This window comes from Leucopleurus acutus (assembly GCF_964270905.1).
Source record: "Leucopleurus acutus genome assembly, chromosome: 20".
NCBI lineage: Eukaryota > Metazoa > Chordata > Mammalia > Artiodactyla > Delphinidae > Leucopleurus > Leucopleurus acutus.
Window position 1 is genome coordinate 42,973,141 of NC_139162.1, and position 24,607 is coordinate 42,997,747.

The following is a 24,607-nucleotide window of genomic DNA, read 5'->3' on the forward strand; positions in this document are numbered from 1 at the left end:
CGGAGGTGACGCGCCGGGGCCGGCGGGCCGGGCCATGCAGCGCTCCCGGGCGGCCGCGGACGAGGCGGCTCTGCTCCTGGCCGGGCTGGCCCTGCGGGAGCTGGACCCGGGCGGCGACTCTCCGGGCCGGGGTCGGCGGGCGCTGCGGCCCGGGCCGGGAGACGAGGCGGCGCAGGCGTTGGGCCGCAGAGGGCAGGGCAGCGGCGGCGGCGGCCCCGAGGCCGGGGTGGACGGACTGAGCCGCGGGGAGCGAGGCCCGCGGCGCGCGGCGGCCCCCGAGCTCAGCGCGCAGCCGGCGGGCAGCCCGCGGGCTAGCCTGGCGGGCTCCGACGGAGGCGGAGGCGGCGGCGGCGGCGGCAGCGGCAGCGCCCGCTCCAGCGGAATCAGCCTGGGCTACGACCAGCGCCACGGCAGCCCGCGCTCGGGCCGCTCGGACCCGCGCCCGGGCCCCGGGCCGCCGTCGGTGGGCAGCGCGCGCTCCAGCGTGTCCAGCCTCGGCTCCCGCGGCTCGGCCGGCGCCTACCCCGACCTGCTCCTGCCCGGCGCCTGCTCCGCGCCGGCTCGCTCCCCGGAGCCCGCCGGGCCTGCCCCTTTCGCTCTGCCTTCGCTCCAGCTGCCCCCGGGCCGGGAGGGCGCCCCGAGCTCGGCGGAGCGGCGGCTGGAGGCGCTGACCCGAGAGCTGGAGCGGGCGCTGGAGGCGCGCACTGCGCGGGACTACTTCGGTGAGCGAGCTCGGCCGCGCGGCCCGCGCGCCCCGGCCCCGGGCCTCCGCTGTCCTCGTCGGGGGTCGGGGACGACCTCCGGGTAGGCGGCCGGCTCCGCCGAGGAGAGCGCTGGTTGGGCCCAGGGCTGGGCTTCGGACGAGGGACCGGGCTGCAAAAAGCGTGTGTCCCTCCCGTGGGGCTGGGGAGCTGGCGACGTTTGTTCCCGCAGACGGAGTGTGTGTGTGAACCTCCAGGTCTGGGGCTTGTTTCGGACAGTGGCTTAGCCTCTGGGTCTCTGGGCCGGGAGTTCTGGCAAAGTCAGTGGATGCGTTGCCCCTAATTTAGAGGAAAAGTCACGTTAATAGGCAGAAAAAGCTATTTTTGAATAATTTCTTCTTAACCCTTGGCACTTGCCTCAGCTCGTCGTACTCCATGCTTTGTGATCAGCCGGTCAGCCGAAGCTGTGTGTTTCCCTTCTCCCAGCAGTAAGGGCTGTGAACAGGGGCGGGGAGGTGGCGTGGCCTGGATACCACCGGAGCCCGCCTGACCTGAGGCTTTGATAATGATAGTGGCTGGAAGTAGAGTCTTTGAGGGAGGAGAAGCCCACGCTGGGGGGGCGGGGGGGGGGAGACTAAGCTGGTCATACTGGGCTGTCCTCGCTCTCGGCTGTGCTGTGTATATGGGATGTTTCCGAAGGGAATCCTGCTTCACATCATTTGCAAAGACCACCAGTCTCTGACAGCCTCCCTTTCTCAGTCTGACCTTGGCCCTTTGATCCCAAGTCCTTTGGACAACTTGAGGCTTGAGGTTCTGAGAGGAGGCCTGGGGAGGGGCTTCGCTCCCTCCTTTACTGATAAGCAGGCACCTGGCTTTGGAGGGGGTGGTGGTTATCATGTCTGAGACTGAGGCTGTCCTGGAGTTTGTATTTCATGGTTCATTCCAGCTAGCAGCTCAGGACTGCCCGGAACTGGATCTTGAGAGGGAAGGAGGTTGTATGGGACGGGCAATGGGGGCACTGCAGGCCGACGGAAGAATGTGGGCAAAAGGAGACAAGTAAGGATATGTATGCTTCCGTTATACTCCCTGGGGTTGCAGCCCAGGAGGGGTCAGGTAGTCAAGGGAGTGTGTAGGCCAAAGGGTTGTCCTGCCTTTGGGAGGGGACCTGCTCATCTAGGAGCATCACGGTGAGAATCTGTGGTCTGGTAGGTCCTGTGGCTGCTGTCAGACCGCCTGGGAGCAGGGAGGGAGTAGGAAGCCATTGCCACTCATGCCAGGCAGGTACCAGGAGCCGAAGCTGGGCTACCTTCTGAAGAGAATGAGATTCCAGCGCTCTCTCCTGGGGAGACCGCCCCTTTTCCTGTCCCCACTCGCTGCAGGGCCTGGGCAGGGGTGTGTTCTCTGGGCCTCCGTAGCTACTCCGCAGACCGGGGCAGGTAGTGGGAGCAGTGAAGGGGCTGGTGGGTCATCCTTTCTAATGGGACCTGCTGCTCCCATTGAAGCCGTGTGGGAGTGGGAGGTGAGTGATGATAGATCTTTGGGGTTTTTTTTTAAGAGAAGCCAGATCTAGGTAACATTTTCCTGATTTTTTGAAAACATGAACAGCTGTTTGCTTGAACTGCTGTTATCTTACTGCCGACGTTCCACATTTTGGAGCTATGAAAGTGGCAGTTTCATACAGATGAACCTGAATAATACAACATTTTACAAAAGGAAGTCTGCAGGGAGCATGAGCTCGAGAGATCTCTGGTAAACCTCACCCTTGGAGTGTTTTCTCCTCTCTGTCCATCCCTTCTCCTTGGCTCCTGGCACCCGCTCACCTCCTGGCTGCGCTCTGTCTCTCATGGGCATCTCTCCTGACCGAGTTCTGCTGCCAGGAGCCAGCCAACAGCCTCAGGCCTCCAGAACCTCATTGACATTGGTGACCTCTCTGCCTTCTTCAGCCGCCCACCCCCAAGGCCACACCCTGGACTTGCCTCGCGTCAGCTGTCTTCAGTCCTGGTTGCAGCTTGCGTCTCACCGCTACCTCTGATTGCTCTCACTGCTGTTTGCCCTGCAGAACCCTGGCTCCAAGTCAGTGCTGCGGCCCCCTTTTCTGTTGCTATATCAGGCCTCAGAGTGATGGTCTTTAACCTTGGTGCTCTTCTGGGCACCACCCATCACTCTTAGCCTTGGTCAGTTCCCTCTTTCAGTCCCTCAACAGCCTGCCTCTCTCTTTGGCCCTGCCCGTGCTTTCTACTTTGCTGAGAATAATGGGGTCAGCAGTTGCAGTCTTGGCTTCCTGTCCCTTCCCCGAAGGCTCTCATGTCCATGTCCAGGTCTGAGGATGAAGGTCCTTCCATCTCCAACCTCTACCTTCTCCATCTTCAGCTTTTCTCTTTCCACTGGCCCTTTTCTTTTGTTTATAAATATGTATAAGGGTCTTTCATTAAGCAACAACAACAAAAATAAGAAAAAACAACAAACCCAAACCTATATGGCCCCAAGGTCTTATCCGCCCTTTCATCCCGTCTTCTCATCCTAGTGTCTGTCCGGGTGACATCGTCTTTGCTTATCCGCTTTCGATCTCCCCTCAGCCATCTGTCTCCTCCCACTGGACTGACCCAGCCCTTGCTCAGCACCCTGGCGATGCCCCAGCCTCAGCCCCAAACACCAGAGGGCATTTGCCAGGTCTTGTTGGTCTGGATCTTACTGCATCCCAAAGGTGGAGTCAACTCTCCTCCGAAGCAGTCTACTCCTTGGATTTTGGAGGTACCTCATGGTCCTGGTTGTCTTTTTTTTTTTTTTTTTTTGCGGTACGCGGGCCTCTCACTGTTGGGGCCTCTCCCGTTGCGGAGCACAGGCTCCGGACGCTCAGACTCAGCGGCCATGGCTCACGGGCCCAGCCGCTCCATGGCATGTGGGATCTTCCCGGACCGGGGCACGAACCCGTGTCCCCTACATCGGCAGGCGGACTCTCAGCCACTGCGCCACCAGGGAAGCCCCTGGTTGTCCTTCTTCAGCGTATTTTCATGAAAGTGGTGCAAGCTCAAACAACCGAAAAACAAATAATACAAGGTCATAACTTCCCCTCTGGCCCGTCCTTCTGTTCTGCTTCCAATAGGCAGCCGACTTTTGCTCCTTGCCTCGTGTTTTCTGGTAACTTAGTCAAATGACAAGGTCAGGTTTTCAGAGTTGATGGACAAGAGTGAAGGTGTGAGGGTGGGTCATTCTCACTTTAGAAAATAAGTCTGGCTGCAGTTTTGGGGGTGGATTATCGGGGGCCAGGGTAGGATGCTGTGAGGAAGCTGTTGAAATAGCAAGTGGGATGAGAGTTGATGACGTTGAATCGGGCCAGTGGGCGTGAGGGGAGGGAATGAAGTCCAGAGTAGGGAACAGAGGAACCTGATTCAGAGCTGGAGGTGAGAAAGATAGGGTAGACCTGGACGCTTCCTGGAACCTGGCTGTGCGAAAGTGCCGTTGTTTGAGCAGGAGCCCAGAGCTCTCTTCTGGACCTGAGGTGGTCTGGGGCCACCTGGGAGGTGGATTAGTGGCTCAGGAGAGGGATCCAGGCTGGGCAGAGTGCCAGGAGCCTCGGCAGGGGTGAGCATTTGGGAGCAGATGGCACTGGGGTAAAGCCACGTGTGGAGACCTGTAAACGTGGTGTGTTTGGCTTTCAAATTTTCAAAACAGTTAAGTTAACAATTAATTTCAGTATGGAAAGATTTCATGCACAAATCTAGATTTCTAGCTTTTCTTGAAAAATCAGAATCTTTAGAAGTGCTGGCCCTGCATTCCTCCCCGGTAGCCATCAGTGGAGCTGAGGCGTGTCTGTGACCTCCGGCGGCCATGGCTCTCTTCTGCATTCACCTGGGTGCCCACCAATCACTTTTACATTCCTGCCTGGTTTGAGGGCATCTGAACTGTCTCTCTCTCTCCTGGGGAGACTGAGGCATGGGAGACCCAGGACTGAGCAAGGGAATACCCAGTAGAACTGGGAAGAGAGAAGAACTAGAAAGCCAGGTGCGGGTCATATTCTGGGGACCCGAGAAGAGGAGAGGGCCCCCTTTAGCAAGATCAGAAGAGAAAGTCCATAAATCTGCACCGTTAGGAGATGACAGGATGTGGACTAAGCTTTCTTTCTTGACTGAGGGGAGGGGGAAAATGGGGTGGCTGATGGGGGAGGGAGGTTTTTTTTTAAGGTGGGAGACGCTCAGCCATGGTAAATGTTAAGGAGAAAGATCTGGTGGAAAGCAGGAAGGAGAGGGTTGAGGGCAGCATGTCCTGAAGCGGCCAGAAGACTTAGGGTCCAGGGGGCAGGTGGGGCCCGTCTCCATGCCCTTTGTGGCATGGGAGACCTTTGGTGAGTCTGTGAGAGGACCTCTGATGTCTGGGCTGGACACCTGCAGTCTCCACGGTCTCCAGGAGGGCTGGCTAGAGAGTTCCCTAAGGCTAGTGCTGGCCTTTGCCCTGGTATTGCTGGTTACCCCTCTCCTTACCACCCCTCCCCTACCTGCCAAGCACCCCACCCTGGGGTGGTCCCCAAGTCCACTCAGTTATTCCCTGCAGAGCAACTTCGCTGTCTTATTTCCTTTAGACCTTCGCTCAGATATTACCTTGTCACTGGGGCCTTCTCTGACCATCCGCTTTAAAAATCACACACTCAGACATATTCTTAATCAGCCTTCTTTTCCTCCATAGCACTTGTTTCTACCTGAGATGTGATTTACCTGTTGTCCATCTCTCTCCACTGGAATACATGCTCCTTGAGGGCGGGGAGGGGGGGATTTGTTTGGTGCGTTGCAGAATCTCTGGCACCTAAACTATGCGGGGTGTCAGTGTCCACGTGTTGACTAAACAAGAGAATAACTTGACGTTATTGTACAGATGAAGGAGGTGTGGCTGGGAGGGTCTCTGCCCTGGTTGTCTATGTGGTCTTCATTCTTTTTGGTTCATAGCAGAAAGGATTTTCCCTCTGTCCACGAGCAGATCAAGGTGAAGGGGCTTAGACCAACTTTCCAGGTATAAACATGTCATTGTAATTTTGATGGTGTGGACAGTGTCTGTTAGCTCTGACTTGCCACGTGCTCTGCTAAACTCTTTGAGTCCTCAGACAACAGCAGCAAACCCTAAGTAGTGGTACCCTTCCTGTCCCCACGTTAGCCATTAGTAATGGAGCGAAGGAGGCCTATGGAATTTCCTTGCGCAAGATCACGTGGCTGGGCGGTATTAGGACTGGGAGTCAGATGCGTGTCCATTCAAGTCCACAGACCTGGTGCTAATCGCTGCTCTTTCCTGCCTCCTCTTCCATAGGGATTTGCATCAAGTGTGGGCTTGGCATCTATGGAGCAAGGCAGGCGTGCCAGGCCATGGGGAGCCTGTATCACACCGATTGCTTCACCTGCAACTCCTGTGGTAGGTAACCTCTCCCTTGTCCCTCTTGCACTGTGGATCCCCTTGCACCTAAGTCCCAGGCGGATGGACCACCCAGCTCTGGCCCAGGCTGGAGTGTGGAGGAGGCTGAGCTGTGGCTCCTTTTCATCTGGCCCTAGTCTGCTTGAGAGGCCCAGGCTCCTGGGGAGATCTGCTGAGCCCTGGGGAGGGAGGCGTGCAACCAGGGAGGAGGCTTTTGCTGGCCACAGGGAAAGGCTGCCCTTCTAGCCCTTGGCTTTGGAACCTCTGTCCTGGGCAGGGTACTGATGTCTCTGGGTTGCATGGGTGGGGCTTGTAGAGCCAGAGATGTGCCTTCTGCCTGCCTGGATATGAGGCTAATATTTTTTTCCCTGCAATATATTTTTTGTCCTAATTTTACACACTGTATAAAATATAAATGTTATAATTTAACCTAGACAAAGTTATAAAAAGAAAAAAGTAACTGTAATCCAACCAACCTAATGAGTCTGCACTCTTTTTTTTTTTTTAAGTCTGCACTCTTGATCTTCTTACTGTTCTTTCATGCTTTGCCCTGAGAAGACATCTTTTATTTATATACACAGAACATTTTAATATAAAACATTTTATTTTATAAGTGTAATATGACTTTGTTATAAAGCAGAAACTAACACACCAGTGTAAAGTAATTATACTCCAATAAAGATGTTAAAAGAAAAAAACGTCTAATATGTACACAGTGTTAAGTCAGATAGTCCTGAGAAGCTATTTTTGCAATCGCAAAAAACCGCTTATCTTTCTACCCCGGTCTTCTTGCCCAGCGGCAGCCACGTAGCAACTTCATCTAGTAGGCACCTCCATGTTCTAACAGCATACACTGCTGTTTCTTGATTATCAGTTTTGGAAATGATTTACTTCTGTTTGCCGTGGTAGGTGAGGAATAGGTTCTTACGCTGACTGTTCTCCCCTCTCTCCTTCCGTCTTCTCAGTGTAGTCATCATAAGTTGTGATTAAGTCAATAAACCAGGTTTATATTACTATAATATGACTATGTAAATATTATTCATGGCAAAACCAAGAATTATACTGGGGTTATGTCTCCTTTTTTCTATAGTCATTTACTTTCCCTGGAGTTTTCTTTTTTAACCTTTTTTTCTCCTTGCATTGTCTTGACTTATCATATCCTTCAGTTTCCTCTCCCCACTCCAGTTGCCCCATTTTCGTAGGCATTCTTTTGAGTTCCCCCTTGGAGCCCCTGGCCTCTCCTTAGTCTGAGCCAGTTGCTCTCTGGACCCCTGTGGTGTGTTCATTCTGTGCCTTCCCATGTATATTGGTTGGATTGAAACCACTGTCTCCTAGAAGCTTTCAGCTGCAGATTACAGAAAAGCTGCTGAGGAGGCTTAAACTCTAAGACTATTTCTTGACTCATTGAACTGGGAGCCCAGAGATAGGGCTGCCTTCAGGCTGGGATTGATCTAGTGGCTTAGGCCCTATGAATATCTTGGCTGTGTTTCCCTTGGGTTTGGTTTTATCCTTAGGGTGACTTCTCTTATGGTAGTGAAATGTCTGAGGCAGCTTGAGACTTCCATTGGGACACCACTGGTCTGGAGGAAGAGGGGCCATTTCTTCTGGTCATGTTTTTGGGGTGGGGAAACTTCTTTTCCAGAAAACATCCAGCAAACATCTTCCTATATATCATTGGCCAGATCATCTCACACATCCATTCCTGAACCAAGCCCCCTGTGGCTGGGGGGAGTGCTGTGATTTGATTGACTTACTTGCCTGAGTCTCTGAACCCTTATAAGGGAAGAAAAATTAGCTTTATACTAATCAAGCCCATCCACGGATAGGGGAGTGGATTCAGGTTTCCCTTAAACACATCAGGCTGTCTGAGGTAAGGTTGGTTACTGAACACAACTTGGAGAAGTAGGGAGGAATCGAAGCTGTGAAACAACCTAAACCGTCCAGGGTTTTGCTGTAGTTGTCTAAGCAGGGCAATGTGAGAGGTAAGTTTTCTGAATTCTGTTGTGTCTAAAATGCCTTTATTCAACTCTCACAATTTGTAGTTTGACTGGGAATAGATTTTCAAATTGGAAATAATTTTCACTAAGCATTTTGAAGTCATAGATTTATCTTCCAGAAGCCATGGTTACTGCTCAATTCTGATGCCATTCTGATTCTCATTTTTGTGTGTGTGATCTGTTTTTTTCCTTTTGGGAGATCTCAGGAAGAGGGCTATCATTGAGCAAATCCTGTAATAGCCTCTGGAAAGGGCTGTGAACTGCACAGTTGCAGGGGTTGCCACTTACATAGATGCAACAGGAATGGTGCTCCTGAAATTGTGCATTGCAGCTACTTGGCTTCGGATACTTTATGTTTGGTGTAGGCTTTGTGCGTACACACAGAGCCCCATTAGACTGGAGACTTGCCCTTCGGTTCTGGGAATTTTTCTTGTATTCTTATTGCTTCCCTTCTTCTTTCCACTGGTACTGAGTTCAGCAGTGTATGAATCAGGATAATATATTATGACCAAGTTGAGCTTACCTGAAGAGTACTAGTGGAGTCACGATAGAAAATTCGTTACTGTAACTCTCCTCATTAACAAACTAAAGAAGAAAAACTATATAATCATCTCAATAGGAGTAGAACAAGCAGTCAGTAAAATCTGACCTTCAGATTTTAGCAAACTGGAAATAAAAAGGAACTTTCTCAACCTGATAAAAGTTGGTTACTAAAAATCTATGCAAACATCGTACTCAGTGGTGAAATATAAGAAAAATGGACCTTTAAAAGAGGAAAGGACAATGACGCCTGCAATCATGTGTTCTATTCAGCATTGTACTGGAGGTCCTAGTCATTGCAGTAAGACAAGAAAAATAAATATAGCATAATCATGTAAATATTCATATACTGTTGAACATGGGTATATAAAATAGTGTTGAGATGTCAGTATTTTCCAAATTGATTTATAATGCATTGTAATTCCAGTTAAGCAGGTTTTTGTGAATTTGACAAGCTAATTCTGAAATTTAAATGGAAGAGCAAAAGGCTAAGAATAATCGAGATGATCTTGAAGAAGAGTAGGTCGGGCAAACTTCCACTACCAGGAGTCAACATATATTGTACAGTTACATTAATTAATTTCATGTGTGGTACTGGGGCAAGGATAGACAAATAGACCAATGGACCAGAGTGGAGTTTAGAAACAGACCCATGTCTGTGCGAAAACTTGATGGGTGATAGAGACAGCATTGCAGATGGTTCTGGGAAAAGTGGTTATCCATATAAAATAATGAAATTAAATCCAGGTGTATCAAAGACCTAAATGGGTAAAGAAAAACTTGACAATTTTAGAAATAAGTATAGAAACATATCTTTACCAATCTTCTGGTTAAGAAAAAATTTTTTTTCACACAAAAACTGCCAAACTTAAAAGAGGGGATTGACAAATTTGGCTACATTTGAATTAAAAACCTCTATTCGTTAAAAGACACTGTGAAGCATATGGGAAAACAAACCTTATACTGTCACAAACATAACTGCCAACGATCATTTTTGTTTGTTTACAGCATTCCTTTATTTTATTTTATTTTTTTAATTTTTATTTTTATTGGGCTATAGGGGATGGGTTGGGAAATATCTCTGCAAGTTATGCCCTACTAGGGAAATGTCCGTTCTCATTTTCCTGGGATAGCTTTCGGAGCTTTTTCTTTTCTTTTTTTTTTTTTTGCGGTACGTGGGCCTCTCATTGTTGTGGCCTCTCCCGTTGTGGAGCACAGGCTCCGGACGCGCAGGCTCAGCAGCCATGGCTCACGGGCCTAGCCGCTCCACGGCATGTGGGATCTTCCCGGACCGGGGCACGAACCCGTGTCCCCTGCATCGGCAGGCGGACTCTCAACCACTGCGCCACCAGGGAAGCCCACCCTAGGGGATGTTTGAAAAGTTTATTTTATTTATTTATTTGGCCGCTCTGTGTGGCATGTGGGATCTTAGTTCCCCAGCCACGGATCGCACCTGTGCCCCCTGCAGTGGAAGTACGGAGTCTTAACCACTGGATCACCAGGGAAGTCCCTGAAAACTTTTTATTAAGGAAAAAGTCGAACAGGGGCAAATATATTTTTTCTTTTATGAGTATTCTTATTACTTATGGACTTGTATTCATGTAATGTATTGCAATACCATCATTATTCTTTTTGATGCTCAGATTGCCAGAGGAAGTCCCTTCCAGTTGACTCCTGTGCCCTTTTGACACGTCCCCATTGTTCTTTGAGTACTTCTTTACTCTGGCACAAGATATATTCGGTTTACCTTTGTTTTTGTTTTTAATTTAGTACAATTTACATATAGTGCAGCAAACAGATCTTAAGTATATAGTTCAAAGATTTTGGATAAATGTGTACATTTATATTACTCACACCCCTAACAAGGTTATAGAAAATTTTAAACACCCGAGAAACTTCCATCTTCCCTTTTTTTCAGTTAATCCCCATATGTTCTCCCATCACATCCACTCGACCAGTGTTCTGATTTCTACCATCATAGATTAGTTTTGTCTGTTCTAGAACTTAATATAAATGCAGCCATAATAGTATGTACTATTTTCTTTCTCTTTTTTAAAAATAATTTATTTATTTATTTATTTATTTTGGCTGTATTGGGTCTTCGTTGCTGCGCGTGGGCTTTCTCTAGTTGCAGCAAACAGGGGCTACTCTTCGCTGCGATGCGAGCTTCTCATTGCGGTGGCTTCTCTTGTTGCGGAGCAGGGGCTCTAGGCACGCAGGCTTCAGTAGTTGTGGCGCACGGGCTTAGTTGCTCTGCGGCATGTGGGATCTTCCCGGACCAGCGCTCGAACCCGTGTCCCGTGCATTTGCGGCGGATTCTCAACCACTGCGCCACAGGGGAAACCCCGCCTTTTTTTTTTTTTTTTTTTGATCTATGTTGTTACATGTGTCAGTAGCTCACTCCTTTTTATTGCTGAATAGCATTTTTATTGTATGAATATACTACAATTTGTTTATCCATTTATCTGTTGATAGATACTAGGTTGTGCTATGAACATTCTTGTACAGGTCATTTGTGGACAAATGTTTTCATTTCTCTTGGGTAAATTCCAAGGAATGGAATTTCTGGGTCATAGGCTAAGTGTACGTTTAACTTCATAAGAGACTGCCAAACTATTTTCCAAAGGGGCTGTATCATTTTATACTCCCGCTAGAAATGTAAGAGAGTTGGTTTATTCTACGTATTTGCCAACAGCTGGTGTTTTAGTCTTTTTAATTTTAGCCATTCTAATGGGTTTGAAGTAGTATCTCACTGTGGTTTTAATTTGCATTTCCCTGACAACTAATGAGGTTTGAGCATCTTTTCTTCTGTTTCTTGGCCATTTATATCTTCTTTTGTGAAATCTGTTCAAGTCTTCTGCCCACTTTTTTAAAAATAATTTTTAATTTAATTCTTACTCCCTTTTTAAAAAATTTTTATTTAAAAAAATTTTTGGCTTTGCCATGCAGCACGTGGGATCTTAGTTCCCTGACCAGGGATTGAACCTGCAGGCCCTGCACTGGAAGTGCGGAGTCTCAACCACTGGACTGCCTGGGAAGTCCCTCTTTTGCCCAGTTTTTAAATTGGGAGTTGTCTTTTATTATTTAGTTATAGGAATATATATGGTAAAAGTTCTTTTCAGATGTTTTGTGAATATTTTCTTCCTTTTTTTTGTTTTGTTTTGTTTTACGGTTATTATTTTTGTGACTTAAAATGTTTTGTCCCCTGTTAGGTCGTGAAGATAGTCTCCTTTGCTTTTTTCTAGAAGCTTTAGGTTTCTCATGTTTAGGTTGATAACCATCTCATGTTAATTTTTATGTATGGTAAGAGGTAAGGAATTGAGTCTTATTCTTTTTTCCATATGAATATTTAGTTGTTCCAGCACCATGTGCTGAAAAGACTTTGCTTTCCCACTTGTACGTTTGTTGAAATATTTATGGGTCTATTTTTGCCCTCCATCCTGTTCCACTGATCTTTTTGTCTCTCCTGACCACAATATTACATTGTCTTGATTTCTGTAAGTCTTAAAATAGGGAGTGTAAGTTTTCTAGTTTTGTTGATCTTTTCCAAGATTATTTTGGCTATTCTAGGTTCTTTGTATTTCTATATAAATTTAAAAATTGGCACATCAGTTTCCACACACAAAAAAATAGAGTGCTGAGAACTTGATTGGGCAGCATTGAATGTGTAGATCAATTTGGGGACAATTGATATGAGGACGTCTGAAGCCATGAAGATGGTTGTTGGAACTGTGCAGGGTCCAAGATTTTTGCCTGCATGCAAGCTGACTAGTTAGCCTGCCAGTGTTTCACGGGTGCTGGCTGAAGACATGACCTTCCTGGGACAGATACAGCACTGCAGCAGCGTGAGCTTCATGTTCACATCGGTTCTGTGTGCCCTCCTTGGTCCCACAGTGGTGACGTGGATACCAGCTGTGTGCTGCACACGTGGTGGGTCTCTATGTCATGGCTGAGGAACCCTGAGCTTAGGGAACCCCAGGATTTTATAATGGGCTGCCAGCAAAGCTGTGTGACTCTTATCCCAGAGAAGCACATTTATCTCTGTTTATACTGAACAGCAAACCAACCTGCTTTCTGCTTCAGAGGGAGATGCTATCTCTGTCTTCTGAGCAGTTTGCTCCACAGACGTCCTTGGAAAGATAATTCAGAATGAAAGCTGCAAGCCATTTGAAAGATGTGCAGAGATGGAAGGGATCCAATGGAGAACTGTCTTCCAGCAGTGGTATATCTCTCTATTTATGTAGCTCTTTTAAAATTTCTCTCAGCAAAGGTTGGTTTTGCTGAGTAAAGTCAGACACATCTTTCATTAAATTTATCCCTTAGTATTTTATGGGTTTTTTGGGATGCTGTTATAAATGCATTTTAAAAATTGTAAGTTTAGGAGACTTCCCTGGTGGCACGGTGGTTAAGACTCCGCGCTCCCAATGCAGGGGGCCCGGTTTGATCCCTGCCCAGGGAACTAGATCCCACGTGTATGCTGCAACTAAGAGTTCACATGCCACAACTAAGGAGCCCGCATGCTGCAAGTAAGGAGCTGGTGAACCGCAACTAAGCAGCCTGCGAGCTGCAACTAAAGGAGCCCGCCTCCTGCAACTAAGACCTGGCACAACCAAATAAATAAATAGATATTTAAAAAAAAAAAGAAATACTGAAGGTGCTAGTAAAATGTATTCAAAATAATAAAAATAAAAATTGTAAGTTTATTTTCTAGTCACTTGTTGCTAGAATATAAAAATATTTTTGGTTTTCATATATTGACCACCTACTCTACAGCTTTGCTAAACCTACTTATTAGTTCTAGCAGTTTTTTCATAGATTTCTTGTGATTTTCTGTATAACACAATCACGTCATTTGTGTTTATAGTTTTTCCTTTCTCACCTGTCTATTGCACTGCGTAGCACATCTAGTATACTGTTGAATCCTAAGGGGAAAAGCATCTACTATTTCACTGTTATGTCTGATGTGAGCTGTGGGGCTTTCATAGGTGCCCTTCATCAGGTGCGGGAGGTTCCCTCTTGCCCCTGGTTAGGTGTTGTCATCTCCTGACTCTAATGGGAATGCCTCTCATAGGTCTGCTGGGGCTGTGGTTTTGACAAGGATGCCTTTTTCTTTGAAAGTTTTTGTTCAATTTGTTTAAACTAAAAAAAACCCACATCACTCATTTCTCCCATCCCCAACCCCCTGTGTCTTGCAACCACCAAATTCTTCTCTGCATCTATGAGCTTTTTTTTTTTTTTTTAAAGATTCCACATATAAGAGAGATCATACGGCATTTGTGTTTCTTTGTCTGACTTATTTCACTTAGCATAATGCCTTCAAGGTCCATTAATGTTGTTGCAAATGGCAAGATTTAATTTTCATTCTTTTTATGGCTGAATCATATTCGTGTGTGTGTGTGTGTAATTTTTTTATCCATTCATCCATCAATGGACGCTTAGATTGTTTCCATCTCTTCGTTATTGTAAATAATGATGCAATGAACATAGAGGTGCAGATATCTTTGTGAATTAGTATTTTTGTTTTCTTTAGATAAATACCCAGGAAGGGAATTGCTGGGTCATATGTTAGTTCTATTTTTAATTTTTTGAGGAACCTCCATACTGTTTTCCACAGAGGTTGCACCAATTTACATTCCCACCAACAGTGAACGAGGGTTCCCTTTTCTCTAAATCCTAACCAACACTTGTTATGTCTTGTCTTACTGATAATAGCCATTCTAACAGATGTGAGGTCCTTTGTTGTTAATTAATCGACCATATATGTGTGGGTTTATTTCTGGGCTAGCTGTTCTGATCCATTGATGAATGTGTCTATTTTTATGCCAACAGCATACTTTTTAATTACTGTAGCTTTGTGATACAGTTTGAAATCATGAAGCATGATGCCTCCAGTTCTGTTCTTCTTTCTCAAGATTGCTTTGGCTTTTTAGGATCTTTTGTGGTTCCATGTAAGTTTTAGGATTATTTGTTCTAAAAATACCATTGGAATTTTTTTTAACATCTTTATTGGAGTATAATTGCTTTACAATGTTGTGTTAGTTACTGCTGTGTAACAAAGTGAATCAACTATATGCATGTGTATATCCCCATATCCCCTCCCTCTTGTGTCTCCCTCCCACCCTCCTTATCCCACCCCTCTAGGTGGTCACAAAGCACCGAGCTGAGCTCCCTGTGCTATGAGGCTGCTTCCCACTAGCTGTTTTACATTGGGTAGTGTATATATGTCAGTGCTCCTCTCTCACTTCATCCCAGCTTACTCTTCCTCCTCCCTGTGTCCTCAAGTCCATTCTCTACGTCTGTCTTTATTCCTGTCCTGCCCCTAGGTTCATGAGAACTTTTTTTTTTTTTAGATTCCATATATAGTTGTTAGCATATGGTATTTGTTTTTCTCTTTCTGACTTACTTCACTCTGTATGACAGACTCTAGGTGCATCCATCTCACTGCAAATAACTCAATTTCCTTTCTTTTTATGGCTGAGTAATATTCCATTGTATATATGTCCCACATCTTCTTTATCCATTCATCCGATGATTGACACTTAGCTTGCTTCAACGTCCTGGCTATTGTAAATAGTGCTGCAATGAACCTTGTGGTACATGACTTATTTTGAGTTACGGTTTTCTCAGGGTATATGCCCAGTAGTGGGATTGATGGGTCATATGGTAGTTCTGTTTTTAGTTTAGTTTTCCTTTTTTTAAAAAAATATATTTATTTATTTTTGGCCACGTCGGGTCTTGTTGCTGCCCGCAGGCTCTCTCTAGTTGTAGTGAGTGGGGACTACTCTTCGTTGTGGTGTGAAGACTTCTCATTGCCGTGGCTTTTCTTGTTGTGGAGCATGGGCTTTAGGCGCCCAGGCTTCAGTAGTTGTGGCTCACAGGCTCTAGGTGCATGGGCTTCAGTAGTTGTGGCACATGGACTTAGGTGCTCTGCGGCATGTGGGATCTTCCCAGACCAGGGCTCGAACCCACGTCCCCTGCGTTGGCAGGCGGATTCTTAACCACTGCGCCACCAGGGAAGTCCCCTGTTTTTAGTTTGTTAAGGAACCTCCATACTGTTCTCCATAGTGGCTGTATCAATTTACATTCCCACCAACAGTAAAACCATTGGAATTTTGATAGGGATTGTGTTGAATCTGTAGATTGCTTTGGGTAGTGTGGACATTCTAACAATACTGATTCTTGCAGTCCATAAGCGTAGAATATCTTTGCACTTATTTGTGTCTTCAGTTTCTTTCGTTAATGTCTTGTAGTTTTCAATGTACAAGTCTTTCACCTCCTTGGTTAAATTTATTCCTAGGTATTTTATTCTTTTTGATGCAATTGTAAATAGACTTTTCTTATTTTCTCTTTCTGATAGTTCATTTTTAGTTAAAGAAACAGCAGATTTTTGTGTATTGATTTTGTATTCTGCAACTTTACTGAATTCATTTGTTCTAATGGTTTTTGATAGTCTTTGGGGTTTTCTCTCTCTCTCTCTCTCTATATATATATATATATATATATTTTCTTCTCTATATATTATGTCATCTGCAAATAGTGACAGTTTTACTTCTTCCTTTCTAATTTGGATGCCTTTTATTTCCTTTTCTTGCCTAATTGCTCTGGCTAGGACTTCCAATACTATGTTGAATCAAAGTGGTGAGAGTGGACATCCTTGTCTTTTTCCTGATCCTAGAGGAAAAGCTTTTAGCTTTTCACCATTGTTTATGATATCAGCTGTGGGCTTGTCATATATGGCCTTTATTATGTTGAGGTACGTTCTCTCTATACCCGCTTTGTTGAGAGTTTTTATTATGAAAGTATGTTGAATTTCATTAAATGCTTTTTCTTTCTGTGTCTATTGAGATGATCATAGGATTTGTATCCTTCATTTTGTTAATGTGTTGTATCACACTGACTGATTTGCCAACGTTGAACTATCCTGGCATCCTTGGAATAAAGGATACCTTTCTTTATATTGGGCTCCTTCACCTGGTGAGAGTTGTACTTTAACGTTTCTAGATTAAGAAATTCATTCTTGGGCTTCCCTGGTGGCGCAGTGGTTAAGAACCTGCCTGCTAATGCAGGGGACACGGGTTCGAGCCCTGGTCCGGGAAGATCCCACATGCCACGGAGCAGCTAAGCCCGTGAGCCATGACTACTGAGGCCCATGCTCCTAGAGCCTGTGCTCCGCAACAAGAGAAGCCACTGCAATGAGAGAGGCCCGTGCACCACAACGAAGAGTAGCGCCCGCTCTCCACCACTAGAGAAAGCCTGTGCGCAGCAACGAAGACCCAACGCAGCCAAAAATAAAATAAAGAAAAAGTAAAAAAAAAAAAAGAAAAAGAAATTCATTCTGCGGAGTCTGCTCTGAATTCCACTGAACTTAAAGCAAATGTTTTTTTTTAATTATCAGAACTTCAGTTTACATTTGAGAAACCGGTCTTCATATGTTTGCTTTGACAACCTCTTACCACAGTTTCGTCAGCAACATATTCTATTTAATTTTTAAAAAATATTAATTAGCGTAATGATAATAACATAGCATTAGAGGGAAATTTAAAAATTTGTCTGCAATCCGCTTCTCATCTGTTGGAGGAGGGTGCTGAGAAATGGCAGCAGGAGCGTCGTCCCTGGTTCCAGCAGTCCAGGGACCCCCTTCTCAACCCTCATCCTTGCAGGGAGACGACTTCGCGGGAAGGCGTTCTACAATGTGGGTGAGAAAGTGTACTGCCAGGAGGACTTCCTGGTGAGTCAAAGCTGTGCCCTGGCTGGTGCCATGGGTGGGTGCAGGGGCGGGGACCCTCCTTCTGATTCATGTGGTGACCTGAGGCCAGGAAGCAGATGCTGGCTGGGCAGCGAGTACCCCTGTGTCACATAACATCCTGGATCCTGTGTCCCCTCCCAGTACTCCGGGTTCCAGCAAACGGCTGACAAGTGTAGCGTGTGTGGACACCTCATCATGGAGATGGTGAGAACCTCCCCCAGGCTCCTGGAGCCCCTCTGACATGCGCAGAGTCAAGGACCCCACCCTTTCACCTGTTGGAGACCTGCCAGGGGCTCAGAGCCAGAGTGTCTTCTGGGGGCTGTGCTGAGCCTTCCACCTACACTGACCCTTCAGTGCCTCCCGCCCCCAGATCCTGCAGGCCCTTGGGAAGTCCTACCACCCGGGCTGCTTCCGGTGCTCGGTGTGCAACGAGTGCCTGGACGGGGTGCCCTTCACTGTGGACGTGGAGAACAACATCTACTGTGTCCGAGATTATCACACGTGAGTAGCCGGCACTATGCAGCAGTGTGACTCCCATGGTTCCCCTGCCTCTCCCCAGGAGTATTTTTCTGGCCTGTCTGTCTGTGCCCTCCATTCTTGGCCTGCTCACTTCTGGCCTCCGCTGTGTGCTCAGTGGTTGGGGCGAGGCGCAGATCTCTGCTGGAACCTTCTGTCTCAGTACTCTCCTCCCCCTGCCTTTGCCTGCAACCCCTCGTCCTAGTGGTGGGGACTCTGGGCTGCCCCATCTAGCTTCTGTCCCGCTGCTCTAGTGGCCAGGCCAGGACTCTTCTGCCTGGAATGGGGGCTTGGGGTCTCTGCAGAGTCTCTTTCTGCCTGTCCGTACCCATGTGACCAGGTGATCCCTTCTCCCTTGCTGTGGCTCCAGGCTCAGCCCTCGGACCTCTGGTCCTGTGCTGCTGCCTTGCATGGGGTTGGTGCTGGGCATTGGTTCCTGGTACCCAGTGTGGAGCCAGGCTTTGCAGGGGTCTCAGCTAGAGGAGGCCCAAGCCTGGACACGAGGGGGCAATGACTGGCAGGAAGCATGAGGGAGAGGCCAGGGCAGAACCTGAAGAAGCCATCCTGGAGGAGGTGATGGGGTGGAGGTGAATTGGGGCACCACATGAAAGGCCAGTGCCAAGAAGGCATGGCATAGGATGCTCCTACCCCGACATATCCGCACAAGGAGAGGGGGCCTGATGCTCGGGCCGCGTCATGGGGCTACTACGGGTGGACCTGTCCTCGTGCCCTTGGCCTCTGGTCACTCAGCCGGTCACTTCTGGTTTCCTTTATTCCTCCAGGGTTTTTGCACCAAAATGTGCCTCCTGTGCCCGTCCTATCCTCCCTGCACAGGTAGGAACCACTCACCTGGAGATGGTCAGGCGCCTGGCCCCGCCCGGCCCTGCTGGTCCTGCCTGGGTTGGCCCCAGGTCTTGGGCCCCAGTGGGAGGGATGAGCAGGTGCTCCTGCCCCCTGTCCCTCTGGGCTGAGGGACGTGTGTTGTGCCCAGTGCACGTACGGTGCAGGTGTCCCCGCATGAGTTAGAGGGAATTGGTGGCCCCTGCTGCTTGGCTGCCCCACTGGCCCCTCAGCTCCGTTGCCCGTCGATGTCAGGACTGGCCCCGGGCTCTGTGAGCTCGCAGCTGAGACGGTGGGGGAGCAGACGAGAGAAGGATGCGGTTTGTGCAGGAGACATCGTCGGGTGGTGCACCTCTCTCCGGCACTGGGTCTTCCACACGTGCTGGCCCTGGGGAAGCAGGCCTGGCAGCGGTCTTTCCTGACTGCAGAGAACTGAAATAACACGTACGCACACACTGACACCCACGTGATGGCTCTCATGAGCAAGTGTGCGTGCTCTCGGCTGCAGCCGTGGGAGGAGGCCTATGGCACACGCACATCCATTTGTGTGCACCCACTGATGCCTGTTCTGGCCCCGTGGGAGCACCCACGTCAGAGCTCACACGGGTGTGAATGCACAGCCCCCATGACAGGAGCGTGTTGTGTAGTTATGTGCCCACCACACAGTTCGCCTCAAGCCCTGTCTCTTCCTCCAGGGCTGTGAGACAACCATCCGTGTGGTGTCTATGGACAGAGACTACCACGTGGAATGCTATCACTGTGAGGTGAGCCTGGGTCCCCCCAGAAGGCTGGCGGCCAGGGTAGTCCCCCTGTCACACAGGCCTTCTTCTCCCTAGGTGCTCTGTGGGCTCACCTCCTCTTTTATGGTTCTATCCCATTCTGCCTGTCCTCCCCCAGTGAGCTCTCTCCCTCCCCTCCAGGATATGTTTCTCTCAGCCCGTTTCTCATTCAGTCACATATTTCCCGAGGATGTACAGTGTTGGGGTGTTGTTGATGTACAGAGAATAAAGACAGTCTCTATCCTCCAGAGAGACAAGTACTCAGGCAGTATTTATGCAGGGTCATCATTGCTATCAAGGGGAGTTTTCAGAGCACATAGCAGGCCTTGGAAAATCAAGGAAGGCTTTCTGGGGGAGGTGACACCCAAGCTAAGATTTGAAAGATGAATAAGAGTTAGCCAAGGAGCAGGGAGAAGGGCATTTTCAGGCAATGGAAGCAGAATGTGCTAAGGTGTGAAGGTGAGTGTGTTGTTTCGTTTCACTGGAGAAGTTGGCAGGAGCTGCGGACGAAAGGCCACTTGAGCTGAGGAGCGTGGACTTATCCTGAGGGCAGTGGAGAAGGATCGAAAAAGGATGACACGATGTCACTGAGATTTTAGAAAGGGCACTCATGCAGAGAAGGAATGGAGGAAGAGGGAGTAGGGGCTGAGGTTCCCTGAGGAGGCGGGTAGAGTCAAGGCTGTGGCCCTGGGTTCCAGCAAGTAGATTGAGTTTAGTGTTGGTTAGATGGTACAAGGGACTGGATTTGGTCAGTGAGTGGACGTGGGAGTTGAGGGGTTGGAAGGTGTCCATTACGACCCCAGGAGAGAGTGAGGGTGAGAGGAGGAAGGCATTAGATGATCTCACTTTTGGTAGCTGGAGACACCTGAACGGAACTATCTAGGCAGCAGCCGGATGTGCTGGAGTATAAAGACTCTGGTACAGGTGTGGGAGTTTGGGAGTCACTGGCATACATAGCTCTTTCCTCTCTGATACTCTGCCCTGTGGTTTCTAGTTGCCTTTGCCTCCCCAAATTCTCAATTCAGGGAGACCAATGGGCAGCCTGGAAAAATCTCTCCAGGTAGTAACCTGGGCAATTGTAGTGCTCTCCTTATTAGTTTCCCTTCTCTCAGAGATCACTGGCCTGCCTTGCCTGTTGTTCAGAGTCTGAGAATCATCGTTTCATATATTTTGCCCAGTTTGCCATTGTTAAAGGTAGAGCGGGAAATCCAGTCCTTGTTACTGTCATGGCCGGAAGCGGGAGTCCCATCGTGGGCATGTACATGGCCACTGAAGCCACGGGAGTAAATGAGGTCTTCCAGGAAGAGCTGTAGAGGAAGGAGCGGGGGCTCAGGATAGCCCAGGGAGCTCCAACATTCCGGGGATGCTTTCAGGCAGAGCCGCCACACAGGAGGCCTGGAAGGAGTGACCGACCTACCCCCGAGAAGTAGGAGAAAAACCAAGTGTTGGGTTTCAGAGCCCCCAGGGAAGAGCAGGCATGTCGGTGAGAAACCTTCCGTAGGAGTCTAGGGTCCGTCTGGAACCAGGTTGCCTTGATGGGGCCAAGTGGCCCAAAGGGAACAGGAATCCTGCTGGAGGACCAGGGAAGGGCGGGCAGGAGCAGGCATGGCCACAGTGCCTCCAGCAACCGTAGGAGGGCATCCTGCTCTGCAGTCCTGGGGACTGCAGTGCCCCCTTGGGGTCGCTAAGCTCAGTCCTTAAGGAAAGGCTGATGCCGAGTCCAGGAGCAGGGCAAGCTGTAAGCAGAGTACAGCCAGCGCCTCGGGGCTCTGAGACATGGTGCTGCTGCCCCCAGGGGAGACCCTTGGATGGGAACAGGGGGCTGTGGCCAGACAGGACGCGGAGGACACCTGGGACCTGAGTTGCTTGGGACATGAAGCTCCATCACCTGTGTGGGGCGGGGGTAGATGTTGGTCTCAGGGCCTTTGGGTAACAAGTGTCACAGCTTCCAGGTTGGAGTTCAGCCCTGGGTGCAGTGAGAGTGTGACCAAAGGGGCCTCCTTGGGGTGGGGTGGGGGCGAAAGGAAGGAAAAAGTGGTCCAGTAGGTCTTGCCTGGTGCCCCACTGTCGCTTGCAGCACACCATCCTCCATGGCTGCCCTTCACATTTCCTGCCTGTTAGAGGTCAAACACAAATCACATAACTTGTTAAACAGAAAATCAGCCTATAAAATATCGTGCAGTGGTAAACATGGTAGGATAAGGGACATAAAGCAAAACTCCTTGTTGAATTGACGGCTTCAGGTCTTCTGTTCCACTATCTCTTAAGGCCACTGAGGTCAGCCATTTGACCTTCCCAAGGTCACCAGTGACCCCCATGTGGGGATCCAGGAGATGATTCTCAGTTGTCACTGTCCTAAGCTCGCTGCAACTTCCCTAGACTCTCCCTCCTAGACTCCCTCTTCACTGTGCCCTTAGGACAGGCAGTTTTTGGTTTTCCTCTTTCATCTTCCCCTAAAATCTTGGCTCTGCTCTTCTTTCCTCTCTTAAAGTTGGAGCTTCCACAGCTCAGCTGTTTTTTCTCTTCTATTTCCTAGTTATCTGCACTCCCTGGGAGAAACTCCTGTTGTTTTGTTAAAAACTATCACATTTTTATGCTGATGCCCCCCATTTATTGCCCAGCCCTCTCTCCAAGACTCCAGCCTAGTGTCCTCCTAGCTCTCTCCTGGTTGGCTCCTTTGGATGTGTAAGATGCTCTCCAATTCGGGGTGTCCAGCACTGGGTTCCTGACCCCCTTCCCCCAAAGAGTAAAGGCCAAAGTCCTCCGGAAGGTGGGCAGGGTCCTACAGATCTCTGATGCACCCCTCCCTTGCTTACTCTGGCGCCGGGGCTGTGTTCTTCCCTAGGACTGCGGGCTGCAGCTGAGCGGGGAGGATGGACGCCGCTGCTACCCCCTGGAGGGCCACCTGCTGTGCCGCCGCTGCCACCTGCGGCGCCTCCGGCCAGGCCCACTTCCCCCACCTGCTGTGCACGTCACCGAGCTCTGAGCTGGGGGCGGGTAGCCCGACCCTGGGGGCGCCTCACCTGCTGTGCACGTCTCCGAGCTCTGAGCTGGGGGCGGGTAGCCCGACCCTGGGGGCGTGTGTTTGTGTCTGCGTGCACGCGCGCGCGCGTTTTTTTCGCTCAGGAGCGCGTTTTGCTGCGCACGCACGTGTTTTTGCGCGAGTATATTTTTGCGCGCGCGCGCCGGCGATGGGTGACCCAGGTCAGTGTCGGGGCTCTGTGTCAGGGTGGGCCCGGCCGCCGGCTCCCACCCTACCCCTACTCCCACCGGCCACCGAGCTGCTGTCCGAGGGGCCGGCCCCGCGGCGAAGCTACTAATATTTATTCACCGTCTGTGCCTCCTCAAACGGCTTCCTTTCTTTCGGGCCCTGGCCGCCTCCCGCCCCCACCCCATCACCCGCCTTCCGTTTCGGGACCCCCTGTGCCCCGTGGCCTCGGGGGCAGGCTCCCAGACCGGCTCTGGGTCACGGGGCTGAAGGTGGCCGTTACCACGTGCAGGGGCGCGGGGTACACGGCCGCCGTCCTCCGACTGGCCTCGGGGCGGGAGCCAGTTACCCTGTGTAGAAGGGGTCTGGGACCCCCTTCAAGAAAGCTGCGGGAAGGCGGGGGTTGGCGGAGGGCACGCGTGTTTGTCTCATAAGCGCCTGGCCTGCTGGTGGGTGGGAAGGGTTCGTTGTTTGGGAGGGGTCGTAGAAAGGGGTGAGGAATGACACCCTTAGGGAGTGGGGCCTACGAAGGAGCCCTCCCTTCGGCCATTGTGGTCACGGCGGGTTTTGGCCACCGAGACTCCGATGGGCGTTTTCAGCCTTCATCCCGCCCCGGTCTTCCCATCCCTGGCTCCTCGTTCCCAACCCCTCTCGTCCTCGGCCTCGGGAAAAGAACACCTCGTGCAGAATTCCAGCCACAGGTCTCGGTCGAGAGAGGCCGCGAGGGGGCGCCCTGCCCATCTGTTACAGGAAAGCACTGTGTATCAGGCTCCACAACAAAAGCATATGATTTGACTTAAATTAAGTTTTTCCTTTGAGAATATTTTCATTTTCTTTAAAAGAATATAGTTTTCTTCTAAAAACTTGGCCCACGGTGGTTATTTCTTAGGGAAGTTACAAGAAACTCACAAATGTGCAATTTGTATATCATATATAGCTAGCGTTCAAGTGGTAAAACCTTGTAGTTTAACTACTTTTGTATAAATTCCTCTAAAATCCTAAAATATGTGTTTGCCTTAAAGACTGTAGGCTAGCGTGGAGGTTTGTTTATGTCAGTGCCTTGAGAGCGGTTACCTAATGAAATGTGGTATGTGGAAATGTAGATTTTTTTCTCTTCCTCTGAAAGACACATCAGCATTGCGAAGCTTCTCACTGATTTGCACTTGTGGGTGGCCCCTGCGGCGAGAGACCTCCTAGTCACAATCACCATCACGGTGGTTTTTACGGAATATTTTAAGACCGTTTGTTCCTATGAGAACTGAACCACCTCGGCTACTGCTCTTGCTCTCCGTTCTCCCCACTGTTAAACGTAAGATCCTTCATCTGGGGGAGCCAGGCCGTAGGAACCAGAACGTTGTCAGGACTGCTCATTGGGATGCGTAGGAGGGGAAGTGGCAGCCGGCGGGTTCCAGCTGGGCTAAGGCCTGGAGCCCGGGCGCCCTCTAGTGGGCTGAGGAAGGAAGTACATGGTGAGTTTGGCGATCGTTGACCAAATATTTTAACGCAGAGGTTGCCCTGAGATAGGGGAAGCGTGTGTCTCCTGAGGAAGGGACTGAACAGGATCAAGGTGGCTTCTTGGAGGAGGTGATCCCAGTGGGGCAGGAGACAGTATATTCCAGGAATGGGAGGTTCTTTCTGGCTTTCTCTTCCTCTTGAGCTGGGCTGCTTTGCTTTCTAGCCAGTTACCGCAAAGCTTTCTTCTGATTGCTTCCAGTGTCGAAGCCCGCTTTGGCCTCCGTTTCTCCTTGTTGCAAATTCGGCTCTCCTCTTTTCTCTTTCTTTGTGTCTGCTGTGGAGGTGGTCCCTGATCTTCCTGCCATGGGGACCACCATCTCTCTCCACACCTGCTCCATCCTGGTTACCATGCTCCCCCATCCAGCTGGACT

General features: G+C 49.3%; 1 protein-coding gene across 1 annotated transcript; it reads left to right on the forward strand.

Moving 5' to 3' along the window:
• On the forward strand, nucleotides 1-22,499 carry WTIP (WT1 interacting protein; the record flags this gene model as incomplete). Its single annotated transcript, XM_082862698.1, has 8 exons — nucleotides 1-722; nucleotides 5,994-6,095; nucleotides 17,293-17,360; nucleotides 17,520-17,582; nucleotides 17,749-17,879; nucleotides 18,677-18,728; nucleotides 19,430-19,498; nucleotides 22,359-22,499. The coding sequence occupies exons 1-8, from the start codon at nucleotides 35-37 to the stop codon at nucleotides 22,497-22,499; spliced, it is 1,314 nt and encodes a 437-aa protein (XP_082718824.1). The 5' UTR covers nucleotides 1-34.
• Nucleotides 22,500-24,607: the final 2,108 nt, after the last annotated feature.